Genomic DNA, 16,633 nt, shown 5'->3' with positions numbered 1-16,633 from the left:
CCCCTGCTCCAGAAGGGCCCAAGAACCTCTGCCCTCTGCACTATCCCAAGAGAGTATCCTACAAGCTGTACAGCAGACACTTTTCATCAGAATTACTTACTCCAGAGAGTCTGGAAGGAAAATGCAAGTCTGAAAAGTAAATCATCAAGAATCGCACTTTCGTTTCAAAATGCCTGATGTCGGTTCCAGGGATGGATATCCAAGACATAATGTAGAGAAGGGGAAAATTAATAGGGCTATAAGCAAGAAAAGAAAAATCCTCTCTCAAAAACACCCCAACAAAACAAACCAAAACCCCACAAATTCATCTAGTTTGGATTTATTGCAGGAACACTTGCAGTGGAAATTAATTCATGCCTGTTGTGCTTGAGAAAGTGCTACAGACGACGTTTAACACATTTAGTACATGATGGATGTTGCCTTTTTCTGTCCAGGAAACAAATGTGAAGTTAGAGAAAGTGGGCTATGTTCCCTTCCTGGAGTCAACATGTCCAAGGTTGGACATGCTCCAGATATGTGCTTCTTGAAACATCTGTACATTGAATATTTGACCAGTTCCAGGCCAGGGGATTTAAACCAACTGGGAATCACAGGCAATTTCCTAGAGCCAGACACTTCTGCAGCTTGTCAGTGATGGGCAATGTTGCACGTGCAGAACTGCACCATGGCAAAATGCTGCATTACTGTACACTGCAGCTTTGGATACCTCCTGGTCAGCATGAGCCACCCTTCACTCTCAGACAATTAACGGCATCAGTAAAACTGTCTGATGGTGCCATGATTGAGGGATACAAGACAGCAACAACATCCATTTTCAACTGATTTTCTTTTTTCCAGACTGCTACCTTCTTTCCCCACCCTCTCAGGCACCAGTGCTTAGGGTGAGACAAAGAGGAATGTTTTCTTTTAAGCAGAGGCAGAGGAAAAGGTTACCTTGTTTACCAGTAACTCTGGAGCACAAAGAACTACTTTGTCTTTATGGAAGAGGCAGGAAAGGTAGCGTTTCTTAAGGGCTGAGGTTTCCAAAGCTGCCCTTGTTGATGTGACTGTGACCCAGAGGGCTGCCTGTAACCCCAGGGAGCCCGGGCAGTGAAGGGCTGCTGGCTTCAGGGTCAACACAAGTGCCTCTGCTCCCAGAGAGGATCCACAGCGTGCCTGAAAGGATGGGAGGAGGAGGAAGCTGTGTGCAAACTAACACAGGAGGCTTTGTGAGTCAGGAGATGGTCAACAGAGAAGGGGACGTGATCTTACTGCTGAGGAGGAGATACTTTCAAAACACTTAAACAAATGTTTTTTCTTGCACTTCATTAACAATCTGACACAGCTGCAAGACTAACCCATGTGGAATCACTCTTTTTTTTTTCTTTCCTATGCAGTGAAGCTCAGTATTATTATTAAATAACTTCCATTCATGTGTTTTCCATACAACCCACAGTGATCAATTACACTGATTCATAGGCAACGAAATCCAAAATTTTTCTATACTAAGTGTTTCTTAATGCTGAGAGAATATCCCATCTTTACAAGAGTATTCAAGATATAACTGATTTTTCAAGCTTTCTGAAAACTGATGAAGTAGAACTATTTCCCCAGGAAAAAAGGCAAACAGGACAAGAAAAAATCTGTAATGAAACACAACCAGTGAGATAAAGAAAGTGACCTTCCTGAGGAATGAAAAGGAATGTAAGAGATTAGATGATATTTCCATGCATGCAAGTAATTATTACAGTAACAGCAGCTATCCACTATCCAGAGGCACTTTTCATTTACATTGCTTTAATTGCAGTATAAATATTGTTGCCACTTTTAGAAAGACTTTAAACAATGCCAATATTTAAGACCTCACTCCACAGCTTACCTGTCCATCCCAGATCTGTGCTGTGACAAAATAATTCTTTTAATAGCATACAAGAAAACACAAAATTTACTTGATATTTACAAGGTGTTTGCAGGAGCATATAGGGAACAGAAACACTAAGAGCCACTGGATTTTAACACTGGAAATTGGTAAAACCATCAGTTGTTATGCAGGAGTTAAGAAAATGTGAGTGTGAATGGCCTACCTTCACTGCCAAGAAGTTGAGGCCACTTTCATGAGCCAAAGCTTTTGCTATCATGGTTTTAGAGCACCCAGGAGGTCCATACAGCAGGACACCCTTGGGAGGCTGGATCCCCATTCGGATGAAGGACTCTGGATGTTTGAGAGGCCATTCCACTGCTTGCTTCAACTTCAGCTTGACATCTTCTAGTCCTCCTATGTCTGACCAAGATACCTGCAGAACAGAGCATTTTTGCTGAATTCAGACAATTCAGAGCAGAACTATTAAAGTAAATAAATCAAAAGTGCTCTGCAGAATGTGAACTGGTTCTTTAATAAAGTTGTTTTCAATGAGTCACTTCTTCAAAAAGTCTTTATTAAACAAGAAGCACAAGACAGGCCTGTCAGGAATACATAAAGGCATGTGTTATGTCCTACCAAAAAAGCAGACAGATCTAAAACCTGCCACACCTCTTCCTACAGTGCTGTCAACAAGCCTGAGAGTTTTCTCCACATCTTCCCAGCCTGCTCTTCCTCTGGTCACCATCCACTTCAAATATTAAACATGTCAAGGCACACCTAAATCAAATGATCTTCTGCCTTAAAACACTCTTCCAGAAATTTGCTCAACATTAATCATCCTTCAGCTCTGGAAAGTGAGTTAGATGTGAAAAGCAAGCAGGGTGTTGCTGAGAGGCAAGGTATTGCCTTTCCCCCAAGCTGAAACCTGGAGTCACCCTTGGTTTGTCCCTATTTTCCCCTGATGCCAGGACAAGGAGTGGAAACTAGAAGTAGACAGTCCCTGAGAAAGGTAATTCAGTCTGCTATTGAAAAAAAGCATTTGGATGTGGTGCAAACACTTTTATTTAAGACCAAGCAAACTTTGAATCAAATAAAATTTCTCTTAGATTGTCAGACTTCAACGTAGAAGAAAATTACAAAGAGAGCAGAGAGCAAACAGCAAACGTAACAAAAGTTTGTGTTTATGAGTCAGATATTAAATAGTGTGACTATTCATAGTCACATAGTGTGACTTTAATTTCATTTAAGAAGATGTATTACCTACCCCCACAGCTCTTGATTCTATGTAGGAGATTTGTAACTGCACAGAACTAAATCTGACACTCTTAGACAACTTTTTCTGAGGGCAGAAGACAACATAAGGAGACAACATTGTTCTCCTTTTTTCAGTATCAATCCTTACTCATACCTGGCAAAGTATGGACTAGTCATCATGTCTTTCTATCTAGACAAAGATTTTGACAAACATGAACAAAAGCATCTTGAAATTAATTAGGCCATCATGAATTCCCCTTAAGTTTCAGCAATAGAAGGCAAAATCTATTAGCAGTACTTTACATGCACATAAAAAGCCAGGGAGAAAACACTTAAATGTTACTTTTACTCTCTTAAATATTCAGTCATTTACCCTCTGCAAATATTCAGTCTTCTGAATATCAGTCAGGCATCGTTCAAGTGATTTTTCAGACCCACTACATGGCATTTAAGACCAGCACAAGTGACAGAATTGAACAGAAAAGGTGAAGTAAGGTCACTTTACATGAAGGTTGTTTTCAGCAATCTGGAGACTTATTCTAAGTCTAGAATGCTTACAATTTAAATTCTGACAGTACAAGGTGAGGAACTGGTGCTGCAATAGTATTAAAAGCAAAAATAGCTAATAAACCACTACCTTCACATTCTGGTGAATTCTAAACAGAACAAACTTGTCCTCATTTCAAAAGGAGAGAGATAAGTGTTGGGGGGGGAGAGGTGAGGGAAGAGAGGTTGGGGAACAGTCTACCAGCAACAGTTCCACTGCTCTCACCTGCACAGGATCTCAAAGGAGAGGTCTTGCAACACCAGCAATGAGGTGTGATGTTCTGTCACTGTGGAAATGGCTTTAAAGATTAGCCTTGGGGCTGGACTCACACACACAAAACCAGCTCTCTGCTACACCAACATTTCATTACTGCTGCAATCTCTAGCTCCCCCCAGGTCAACAGAACTCAGAGTGCAACACAGAGCAGCAGCTCCCCAGAGGTTATTAAGCACCAGTAATAAAGAAATAAAGCAGACAGGCAAAGGCTGTCTTATCCAGAATCTTTTGCCTTCAAAGACACAAATCTGAGTGTTGAATTACACTAAAGGGAGTGGAAGAGGCAAGCAAAACCCACAGCACTCTCTGAAAAAAATTTCATAAAGACCCACAGGAGAGGGAGGAACAGCAATTGCAGTGCAACTCTCCAAAGAACTGCAGTATTAACTTCCTGATTTATAATGTGCATCCTCTCTCCCCTAAATCCTTGCTGCAGAAAAAGCAGCCTTCAAAAAAGGTTGTAACACAGAGCAAAGTTCAAGAAAGGCTCTTTAAAATGGAAGGCAATATGGTACACAGAACTAGGCAGCAAGGATTTTACATTTGCCTTGGTCACAGCCAACACAATTCAGACACAAGAGAAAGGAATTGTGGCTTTATTCAGAAGTTACTTTGAACTCCTGTCATTTGACTGGCACATGGCTACTGCAAAGCAATGAACTATGGAAGAGCCCACCATCTAAAAAATGAAGCTGAAAATAAAAAAAATCTCATGTATGTCAATGGTTTTACTTGTAAGTAACTACATGGGCCAAAGGCCCATCCACACCAAGGGGGTTGCAAAGTGAGTACTCCATCTGCAATAAATACCTAAAAAGCTGATATTATAAATGTAGTTCAAATTTCTGTCTTCTCTTTGGGGAAAAAAATCTCACATCTTATAATTTATTTAGTGTATCAAGTTATTTTTAGCAAGGACTTTTTAGATTGCAGCATTCACAGAATACTTTGAGATGGAATGGACTCTAAAGATCATCTAGTTCCAAACTCCCTTCCTTTGGTGATATAGGAGGACACAAAATCTGTTGCACCCAAATTACTTTAGAATCTACTTTAAACTCACCCCAGACAGCAAGCAGATGGCTTGAAATTTACCCTACACCTTCAGAAAATACGCATTGCTTTGTGGTAATGCAGGTCCTGTCAGCACAAAAATAATCTCCACTAGGCTGTTAATAAAGGAATGAATTCCAGTAGTACTCCAATAACTCAGTGAACGTTTAACAAATAAAACCAAGTGACAATCAAGGAAAACAATCACTAGGAGGGTGGTTTAGCGGACAAGAGGAACCTGAGGAGTAGGATGACCAGGACTGAGAACAGATTTCCTGCAGTATCCCAAGACCTTGCTTCTACCTGCCTGTGTTGTGCCATTGGGCAGCATTCCACCTGGCTCCAAAGGGACTAGAGTGCCTGAGAGGCACAGCAAAGGAATAACAACCTGAGCACATGAGCAAGGCAAGAATCAGTAACTCTGGCTCTCAGCAGAGCCACTTAGCCTTGAGGATATTGGTGCCATGACACCATTTCCAGGAAAAGCTGTTTGGGGCCAGCCCAAGCAATTCCACCCTGCAGAGCATGGGCTCTTAGCAAGCCAAGTGTGACATCCAAGCTGGCTGCGTGCAGCATCCGGTTCACGGATTTCATTTCCCATTCCTATAAGTTTGGGAATAAGGGTCTACAGTTGTGCAATTTAATTCCCAAATGACTCATTTTCATGCAATGAAACAGAAATGTTTTCTTCCAGGGCTTGGGGAGCTGCTGAGGAACACCAACACAACTGCTCACAGAATCAGGATTTAGTCAGATTAAATAGAAAATTCTTTTGCTCAATCTTCTTAGCACAGATCAGAGCTGCCTTAGACCAGGTCAATTCCCCAGCCCAATTTATGTTGAGTCTGCTACTGAAATACTATAATATGTAATTAAGAAAGGGCAGTGAGCATGGTAAAGATGAACCTGGCACCACCAAACGAACTGTTCATATAATGACAGTCACTTGACAGGTGACTGTTTGGCAGTCATAATCAGCCTACAGCATTGAATTCTGCCTTCATTTAAAACCATATAATACCACTGAAGACATTCAGGCCACATTTACATAAAAATCAGAGCAATCAAACTGTTTACAGTTTGTTTCAACACACTTTGGCTACAAATGCTAACAGTTGGTTTCTGCTTTAGTTTGTGTCTGCTTCCCAAAAGGCTCCAGATTCCATGGCTGTTCCAGACCTTCCTTGAACATGCATCTGAAGGTTTGTACCCCATTAATCCACTCAGCATAAAAAACTAGAGATCAGGAGACACGATCCTGCACTTCCAAACTCTTCCTGGAGCATTAGGAACCATTCTGCAAACGGTTCTTCACAGTAATAAATAAATAAACACCCAAACAGAAAGATGATGCATAATATTCAGTAGTAACCTGAGGCTTCCACTCCATGAAATTCCTCTCTTTTTGTGGCCCTGACAATGCTGCCACAGCACTGCACAAAACAACTTACTTTTGGCACATCAATTGCCACCTCCCTCATGGCGCTGGGCCTGACATCCTTCATCCCCTGCAGGAAGTCGTTGAAGGCAATCATCACTGACCCAGCCACGGCGGTGTCCCCCAGGCCGGGCCTCCTCCCCAGCGCTCTCCGCAGCGCGCACAAACCTAGAGAAACAAGGAAACATGGAAATAGGCAGGCTTCCTCGTGGTTCTCATGAGCACAGTGTTCCACACACAAACATACTGCAGCACTGGGAAGGAAATGATGCTGCAAAGTGTCTCAGTGCTGGGCCTGAACTACGTCAAAAAACATGCTAGACATTTCGGAAAAAAAAGCACAAAAAAGGGGATTTAACAACCACAGATAGAATATAAATTGTATCAGTTCTAACAGATAGAATGAAACAGCCTTGTTCCCCTTTTCCCAGAGATGAAACTCTCCACATGTCCATACATTGATGTGAACACATTTTTAAACCACAGAGGAAGCAGGACAATGAACATTCAAGGAGATGTTAAATCAGCTCACAAGAAATCCACAAACTCACCCACTTCTCTATTATCTGGACAGTATCTTCACAACTTTTTAAAAAAATCTGATGAGATTGCTTTAACTTCCATTGGAACCATATTTTCCCATATAATAAGATGCCAGACACCTGCATTTTTCTTGATATGGAACAAACATTCCCTGTGACACTCAACAGCTCTTTGTTCCCGTCAGCAATTACACTTTTCAAAAGCAGGCAGAGCTTTTACCCACTCTTTTGTTTGGACAAACGACTCACATACAGTATCTATATATCTTGATACTAATTCCTAGTTCCCTCCTATAAATCAATCCCTCAGAAGCCATACAAGTCCCACCTACTCACACATCAATACATCAATATTCCTCAGGCAGGGCCGAGAGGTACCATTGGCAGCTCCCAGGCATTCCCAAGAGAGCAAATGAAGCTCCTGTTGTGTAAGATGCCCAAAAGCAGGATTGCTTCCCCTCTATAATTATCCCTTTTAAGGCCTAATATAATTTAGAGTTTTATTGCTTCTGCTTCCAAACCTGTCCAGTGACTGAAAATGTTAAACGTTTTTTTTTGGTATATTATTACATGATGAGTATAATTTTATGTGCAGGTACACACACATCCAGAGATGCAGTATCTGTTGCCATGTGTTCCAAAACAAATGAAGCACTTCATACCATACCAGCTCACCTTGCATGACCATAAAAAGACAAACATTTGTTAAGTCTCTTCTATATTTAACCAAACAAAACATCAATTAGTGCTACATGAAAGGACAATAAAAGGGATAAGCCGTTTCTGAAAATAGACGTGGTTTTAACTTTCAGCAGATTGTTGTCTTTTTTTTTCTGCAGAGGCACTGGTAGATGCAGACATGCAAAGTTTGTGACAATGACAGGAATTCTGCATTTCCTACAATATATACAACGTGTGAAGAGATCTAATACGTCCCCTGTGAAGCAGTACAGCTGGTGTCTCTCCATAAAGTGCCAATTACGGCAGAGTCAGAGCACCTGCATCCAATACGCAGGCTCTTAATACAATAACAGAAAGGAAAAAAGTTTGTATTTCAGGTTTCCCCTTGCACAGAACATCCAAAACTAATAAGATATATAAATAAAAACATTCCATGAGGCCAAGGAGAAAAATGAAAATCTGGTCACCAGAGGACAAGTATAAAATGTAAGTGACTCATTTTAACAACTCAGGCAAATTTTTCACCCACTTCTTCCTTCCTCGAAAGAAGTTTATTTTAAGCAAAAAAAACCCCCAAAACAAACAACTTAAATGAGACAACATAGATTCACCCCCCCAGATTTAAAATTTATATCCAAACAAATAGCAAACTCAACATACTATTCCAGTGTCATTGCAGCTAAGACTTTGTGGGGTGGGAGTGGGCATTGAGGTCCAGTCTTCTAATTTCTTTCAGGGCAGTTAATTCACACAGGAATCTCAGTTTAAAAAAAATGCAAGTAAATAATATCACACAAAATTAAGGCATAGAGAAAGCAAGTAAAGGATAAAGATATCTACTCATTTCTATACCTACTCCACCAAGTACTCATTTGAGGCATTTTAAATGTCAGTTATTTTTTTTCCCTTACATGAGTACCTCTTAAAACCAAGCATGTTTATTTTAAAAATTGAGAGAGAACACCAAATAAAAATGCCCAAGGAAACCACGGCTCTTAAGGTTTGTTACACCCAGTGCTACAAGGAGTACAAGTGAAATTTCAGTCCTCAGCAGTGAGTTTGAAAGGCAACAGCCTTGATCCAGAACAGGAATAAAGAGGTCACAGCTTTCCAAACAAAGCCGGAATTCATTTCAGCATGTGCGCGCACACACCACTGCACAGGTCAGCATTTAATTGAAACAATGTTTTACATTAAAACAATAATAAAAAACAGATTGAAAAAGAAAGCATGATTCTTCCTGTTTCCTCCTGTTATCATAATCATTCTTTCCTGCACTTCAGATTGACCTCCAGCAAGAGGGGTGGGGGAGGGAGCCTCAGTAACAGGAGAAGGATACAGCCAGTGGCTTGCCAGAGGCAGGAAAACACATCCTTGTCTCGAGATGCTGAAAGATGGATTTAATGTAAGGAAATGTAGGGTAGGATGCAAACCCTGCTGCCAGAAGCAGTGCAGAGGCAAGAGATGGAATCTTACAGCAAAGCCATGTCCCCCACTACACAAGTTATAAAGCAGATACAGACAGGAACACCTCAGGAAACATCAGGCACCTGGGTGTCTTCCACATGGGAATGTTTTGGGTTGACCATAATGTCATTGCTGTGAACTGGCTCTGAGCACAGCACTTGTTTCAGCTCTGCTTGCTGCTTTTCAGATGTTACTCCATTCTTCAGGGTTAATGAGTTCCGATAACCCCTTTGGCAGTGCCTGGGGGGGCTCAGAAGTGGGAGAGTGGGTTTTCCCTGTTTTACTCCAGTCCTGCATGAGGGGAGGAAGGACTGAAGTGCTGAAGGGTCAGTGGCACTTTACACAGGCACAATAGTATTTTGAGTATACTCTATTTTCAGTAAAGGAATAGTGAACAACACCGATCCTCAGTGAATGGAAAACCCCGGTTTAAACAAAAAAATTAAATAAAATAAAAAGGAAAAGGGAAAAAAAAAGAGCAGCATAATAAGGCATGCATGATTACAAACAATGGAAAATAAACAGTTTGTTCCAGCCCAGCAACTGTGTGTTCTACCTCACCAACTCATCCTGTCTGTCTAGAACAGAGGAAACCAAGTGGACAGAGGGGAAAAGCCCAGCAGAACGCCCTGTCCTGGTACAGATGATCCTTCTTTGGTGCCAGGCTATGCACAAGGTCGACAGCATTGTCTGCCTGTAAGATTTTCTTGCTCATAGCTTGGCTAAGTTTTGGCACATTAGGTCACAATAACAAATATCTGAGCCTAAAAATAGATCCCACGACACTGCTATTATTTGTCAGAGTCTGTGTATAATTACACACCGCTGTAAATAATAGGAAGCAGCCACTCAGAATGACCAACATATATAATTTAGGTTTCCAAAACAGAATATATACACAGCACTCGAGGAAATAAACTGAGCCCAACAACATGGTTAATCATGCATCTTTTACTGCCCATCAGCTACTCCTTCTGCAAATCCATCCTGTCTGGACTTATTCCACCAGAATCCCAACACCAGAATTTTTAAGCAGCTTCAAAGAAATTGTTATCTTCTTGTAAGATTGTTTACAAGAGTAAATGTTTCTTCTTTCTCTGCTGATCTGGCATTTCCCTCCCAAATTCTTGTGGCCAAACCCAGATGACACACACCATTTCTCCCTGTCAGATCCAACGTGATCCTCTACCACATGGCTGGCAGTGGAGGGCTCAAGAGAGGGGCACGGATGGGTAAGACCCCAGCTTTCTTATGGCACTGAAGGGGGCATCTTCCTCTACTTCCAGATCTTTACATACCACACTTCAAAATTTAACAGGTTTATGCATAGAAAAAGCATTTCATATAACTTAAAGTCAGTTTAAATATGTATTTTAAACTTTTTTTTTAATTTAACCCGTACATAAAAATGCATTAGGGAAAAAAAGTCAGGAAGCAGAAACCTTGACTTTTTGCTCTCAAAACCATATTCTGCAATCTGTCTTTAGCTGCCAGAGCTATATGGGAAAAATCCCTGAAGAACTTTCATGCACTGGTTGCACAGGAAAGATAATGCCCTTAAATCCCTTGTAACCATAACATTGCAAATTCACTGGGCTAACCTGAACACTAACCTAGTGCATGGATTATATCCACGATTTATAGTCCTTCCTGAAGAGCCCTGACATTTGCTGGAACATGTCTGTGGAGCTGCTGAGAGGTGTGACAGGGGAGGGCAAGGAAGGAAGGAAAGAGGAACTGCATTTTCAGAACTTCTTTCGTAGAGGAAACGCTTTATTCACAGATCAGGTACACACACACGTCATTTATCCCGACACTGTGACAACAGAGGGAAACAAGGAATACCAGACTGCCTGTTCCTAGCCTGCTCCCAGACATAAATGTACCTAAGGGTGGTCACACGTGTGTGAGGAGAAAAATAAGCACTGCCAGGCTACCAGAACAGCAAGGGCAGAAAGACAATAAGCAACAGCTCATGGCTAACTGCCCAGTCTAATTGTAATTAGGAATGTTGGCAAGGGATACAACTAAAAATTAAAGTCAGGAGACTCATGAAAACTTTGCCTGAAAATGTTTAAGTGGTATCCCCCAATAGTAACCAATCATTCCACACACAAATGCCTACTAACTGCATTGCCACACATGAATAACATCATTTCTTTCATACCACTCAAGCTGCAGAAGCAAGAACATGGTGACATCTGCCAAGAAGGTTCATTTAAAATATTAGTTACAGCTTTTGATCAACTCTTCTGAAAAAATAATCCCCATTTCCTGCTTATATAAATATCAGGAGGTAGAATGGGATGTGCTTTAAACAGATTATTAAGTGCTCAAGCCACAACTGTGTGCATGAAGTCAGCAATCCCATCATCCAATTAGCTGCAGATTTTGGATAAACACACACTTAAAATTAGTTATGATGAAAACCAAAAGTTCACATGCCCTGACTGCAGTGAGTGCAATGTTCCTTGTGCAAAACCAAAAATCAAGTACCATTACAAAACAAACAAAAAAAAAAAAAAAGCAAAGATTCTCTTGAAGAAAAAAGATTTTCTTGAAGAAAAAAGCTCCAAAAACCACCACAGCGTGCACCAGCATTGCTGTAGATGTAGCCAGTTCTGCAGAAAAGCCATCATTCCAAGCTGCTGCTGGAAGAAACAATCCCAAAATCCATGTTACAGAGGCCAAAAAAGCCACATTGTTTTGCCATGTGTGTGTGCAAGCAAGGGCCCATTTGCTCCTAACCTGCTCAGGCAATTGCATTGGTTTAGAAACACCCCCTGCTTCAGGGACCCGAGTTAAACACCACAGAACACAGCACCAACTTCACACTCTTAACACTGAACATGGGCATTGGATTTTCTTGCTTTCCTTACACCATAAATTAGAGTGATGGAACTCAGTGCCAGAAAACTCAGTTGTCCCAGTCCAAAAATTCATTTATATCTTGACTTTTATACCATGTCTGTGCTTTTCAGTGCATTTCAAAATCCAATATTCTGCCCTTTCTGCAAAAATTTCATAACACTTTTTTCTAATATTGACGATCTGACTAGATATGTTATTAATATTCCCCAAACTCCCACATTTTCTTCATGACCTTTTCACAAAAAGGCAAGCAGCCTTTCCCACCTCATTTTGAATGTCACATGGGAACCAGTACTCAGACAATGCAATAGCAGATTGTTTGCAACAGCACAGCTTCAATATTTGTCCCTGCTACTAATAAATAAATAACAACACAGACATGGTATTTTCAGTCACTTTCCATAAGGGAATAAAATAATTATAGCATGTCAAACAGATTTGCAAGGGGAAGCACTGCAACTGCAGTCAGTTAATTAGAAAGCAAACCAAAAACCACCCTGCAAAACAAACAATCCCATTGCCTTGGTCATCAACTGCCTCTGTCAAAATCTGCATTTTCAACAGCATCTCAAACCCACACTCCTACATCTAGCAGCACAATCCAAGGAAAATATCTACATTTGCCGCACACCGCCAGCAGAACCCGAGTCCAGACAGTGCTGGGAAAGGTTCAGAACCTTTATGGCTTCAAGAAAGGCAGGATATTCCTGATGCCCTAACACTGGGCTGTTTGGTCAGGGCTGTGCCGAGCTGAAAGGAAGAGCTCGATGGCAGATAGGAAGCTGGGAAGGCAGGGGCTGAAGGCAGCGTTTGTGCGGCTCCAAGAGCAGTCGGGGCTGCCCTCGGGGCGCACAGAGCCGCGCTGCTCGCCACATCGGCCCGCACATTGGCTCAGGTTTCCCGCAGGTGGCCAGGCCACCAAACTGCAGGGGCTGGGGGGAAAAGCCTCACAGGTCTAACAAAGAGACATTACTGGGCTTCGGGGGAATTCACTTCACCCCCAGTGACAGGGAAAACCAGACAGACCTTCAGTTGATTATTGATTATTAATTTTTACTTTTAATGCAAGTGGTCTGCAGAAAATCTTTTTTTGGGGGGTAGAAGATACAGCAGGAAGTTTCTCGGCTCCAACAAAAAGCTAAGTACAGTATGCTCCTAAATAAATAATAAATCACACCTTTACAGATCTAATATCCACATAAAATCATTATGGATTAAACAGCATAAAGCCTCTCCATGCTGTGTTATTCACCAGAATGCAGGGAAAATTAAATGGGCAAATGAACAGCACAGACAGATCTCCAAACAACAGGACTCAAAATTATGAGCACAAGACTCACAATTGTTGACCAACAATTGACTCTGTTCACCATTATCACATGCCTGTCAAAGTGGCTTCACAGATCCAGCAGAGTAATGCTGATTCATACTGGTCAAAAATGCATCTCAACCTCTTATTTCTCTAAGATTATTTTGTAACAGACAGCTCAAGCCAGCAAACCATTCTAATCCTAATGGCTAAGCAGGGTGATACCTTTTTTAGGCAATTAAAAAGACGTCTGATGCAAAACAAAGTCACCAGTGCCTCTTTCACAGAAGTCTCCAAGTCCCAGTGGTTGCAGCATCCTTACTGGAAGCAAATCAATGTTCTTGCCAGAGTGACCACTATTTAAACAAAGCCATTTGTTCTTCCTCTCCTCATGATGCTATCTTATCACAGCCCAAGTGTTTTATATCAGCACACTGAAATGATGTGTAATGAACAAGGATGTTCAAGATAAATTCTGAGAGTCACAAAGCAAATACTTCCTTTCTCTGTAAACAATATGACTGAACCCACTCCTTGAAGAAATCAAGCTATATTTATATTCACCCTCCTGAAATGCTACAGGCAGCCATAGAAGGATAAGTTTATAATAAATTGCTATATTTGGAAACCTTTGTTGCTAAGCATCTTCTAACATTCAGTACAGTTTATACCATTCATGACCCTGCTACATAATTAACATTTCATATGTTTTGGTTTTTTTTAAAAAAGATGTACAGTGCTTATCTTCACCAATAAATTAAAACCATTATAGTTTTTTAGGTAATTAATAAAAGACCACGTGGCAAATAAAATAAAGGAGAAGCATCAAGATCTCAGGGTCATACAAACACTGATATTATATGCCAAGATGTGGCAGTCTATCTTCTACATACTCCTCTCCTTGAGATAAAACAATCCAGAGGGCAGCTGTTCACACTAAAAACCAGTCTACTAAATAATTTAGGATACAGTAGACCTCTCCCAACCTGAAGAACATGAATTTCTCAGCTACACACATAAATCAGCCCTTTTCTTGTCAAGAATTCTGTGTGTGAATCACTTGGATGGTACTCAAGTCCTCAGGAGTCTGCCAAGAGGAGCCCAGCACAAGCTGATGTCCCCAGGATGTGGCCCAGTGCCCAGCATGGAATCTGCAGGTTTATCACATTTGGCTGTTATCTTCTATGGAAATCTCAAGCATCTCTCTAGGCAGTAGAGAATCACAGCAAATCTTCATTTCTCCAGTGTAGCCATGACAGATATTGTAATCTGGACATGTAGATATCCTATAAAAATCAGCTTTATGGTTTCATTTTTGTGAGAGGCTAGAGCTGTATCTTCAGTTTATCTTCTTTATAGAAATAAAACCACTCTTAGCTGATTATTAGAAGCATCTCCATATAAAGGTGTCATGAGTTTTGGTCACAACACCCTGTTTGGGAAAGTCCAGATCACACTGCACAGATTCTCCAAGTTTCTTGTACTCTTCTCCTCTCCCTGCCCATCCCAGCACACATGACACCAGAATTCTGCACACACCATAGTCACAGGGGCCTAGAAACATTCAACACAAAACGGACATTACAGGCCCCCAAAACTTCTTCAAAATTCCCATGAAAATGCAGAGTTGCTGAACAGAACATGAAACTTGACTGTCTGACCCCAGCAGTACCACTAAGCAAATCTTGCACTGGAGAACAAACAACTTCTGCCAAAAAAACCAGTTGGAATATGTTTAATTCTACAATATTTATTTACTTTCCATCAACAAATGATCTTCAGAATTATATAGAAGGCAAACATCAAAGCTTTTATAATGAAGTATCTTGGGAAACCTGACTAGAAATGCAAAAGCCCAACAAATACTACACTTACCATGTTACTAATTACTGCTCTCTTGGTTTATATAAGCAGTATATACACAATATATGTGTTAAAAAAACAGAGTTGAAGTAGAAAGATAAGGAAAGATGAGTCCTCTGGAAAATGATCTAAACTTTGTATTAAGAATATAAACATATTTAGCTTGCAACCTTGCAGTCTTAACAGCCCCAAACCTAAGGATATAAATGGGGTATGCAGGACTCGAGAGTCTCCCACAGACCACAAGAGAAATACAATCAGCAAGCAACAGTAATCCTGTGCCAAAAACTGAGCATGTATTCCTGAGTTCTGAAATCCTTTTCCTAAGCTAGTTTCCACATTTCCCCTGTACAAAGATATACATCAAGTCTGAATGTAGCACAAATAAACTTAACATTTGTGAAAGAATTCTTAAAAAATTCAGATGTTGTCTCAATGCTAAGCATTTTAGAAATGTGCATTAGATGTCCTACCTACATGTTTATACCACATTTTATGATGTAATATACATATATATGAAACGTTATGTTCAATTCTAAGGCCTACATCACCAAAAAAGTTATTGACAAACTGGAGGCAGTTCAGAGAAAAATCCACACAATTTCTCGGAAGGCAGGAAGGACTTATTTATGAGGAAAGATTAAAAGAGCTAAATATTTATAGTTTGGCTCAGTAATGAATGAGGAGGTAGGGGACATGAGAACAGCCTAGAGATATCTGAAGGGTGTAAACACTAAGGAGGGAGAGCAAACGTGTTATACAAGGATGTAAATAGAAATAATGGGATAAAACTAAACAAGGGAAGCTTAGGCTGAATATCAGAGAGCATTCCTGGACAGCAAGCTAGCTTGGCCCACAGCAGAGTTTCTGAAGTGAAGCAATAGGAGCCCATGCATCTTGGAACAACACAAAAAACTAGACAAAACACTGGAAAATTTGCCATTTGAAGGAATCGTCCTCTGCTGAGGAGAAACAGTATATTATAAAAGTATTTGCTAAGCTTAACTCCAGTGAAAGCAGTAATGTTTTACAGGGTGTTGAAAATGTAATATAAAAAACAGATAAAGAGCATACCTGGAAAAAAAAAAAAAAAGAAAAAAATACTCCAACTAAGAACATTCCTTAATGATGAGCAACCTAAATTCAGTTTATGTAACAGTTCGACTGACTCATGCTTGTGCAACTTCTTGAGGAGGAAAACTTCACGTGGGCTGCAAGGAGTTAACGGCGCTGGTCTGTATTTCCCCAACAGAGGTCACCCCACCGTAACAAACGCCAGGGCAAGCCGACAGCACGGATTCAAACTCGAAGAAAGAAGTGCAACAGGAAGGAGACATCCTCCTCCCCTCGTTCCCACCTCTGGCTTTGGATACAAAGCTCCTGGGTAGCACCCTGTCCTGCAAGCAGTCACAGGTAAGATGCCTGAAGGGTTTTGTCTATGCAATGCTCGACCTGCACAACATTCCAGATTTATTTTCTAAGAGGTCCTCAA

General features: G+C 40.8%; 1 protein-coding gene across 1 annotated transcript in view; it reads right to left on the bottom strand.

Annotated features, from left to right (window-relative positions):
* The window catches only part of AFG2A (AFG2 AAA ATPase homolog A), a 161,387-nt gene that overhangs the window by 134,211 nt on the left and 10,543 nt on the right, over nt 1–16,633 (bottom strand). The window contains 2 exon segments of the mRNA XM_058804280.1: nt 2,064–2,273; nt 6,422–6,576. Of these exon segments, the coding sequence (XP_058660263.1) occupies nt 2,064–2,273; nt 6,422–6,576 (365 nt within the window).

The sequence above is a fragment of the Ammospiza caudacuta genome, chromosome 4 (genome assembly GCF_027887145.1).
Source record: "Ammospiza caudacuta isolate bAmmCau1 chromosome 4, bAmmCau1.pri, whole genome shotgun sequence".
Taxonomy (NCBI): domain Eukaryota; kingdom Metazoa; phylum Chordata; class Aves; order Passeriformes; family Passerellidae; genus Ammospiza; species Ammospiza caudacuta.
This window is presented reverse-complemented; position numbering and strand designations above follow the sequence as displayed.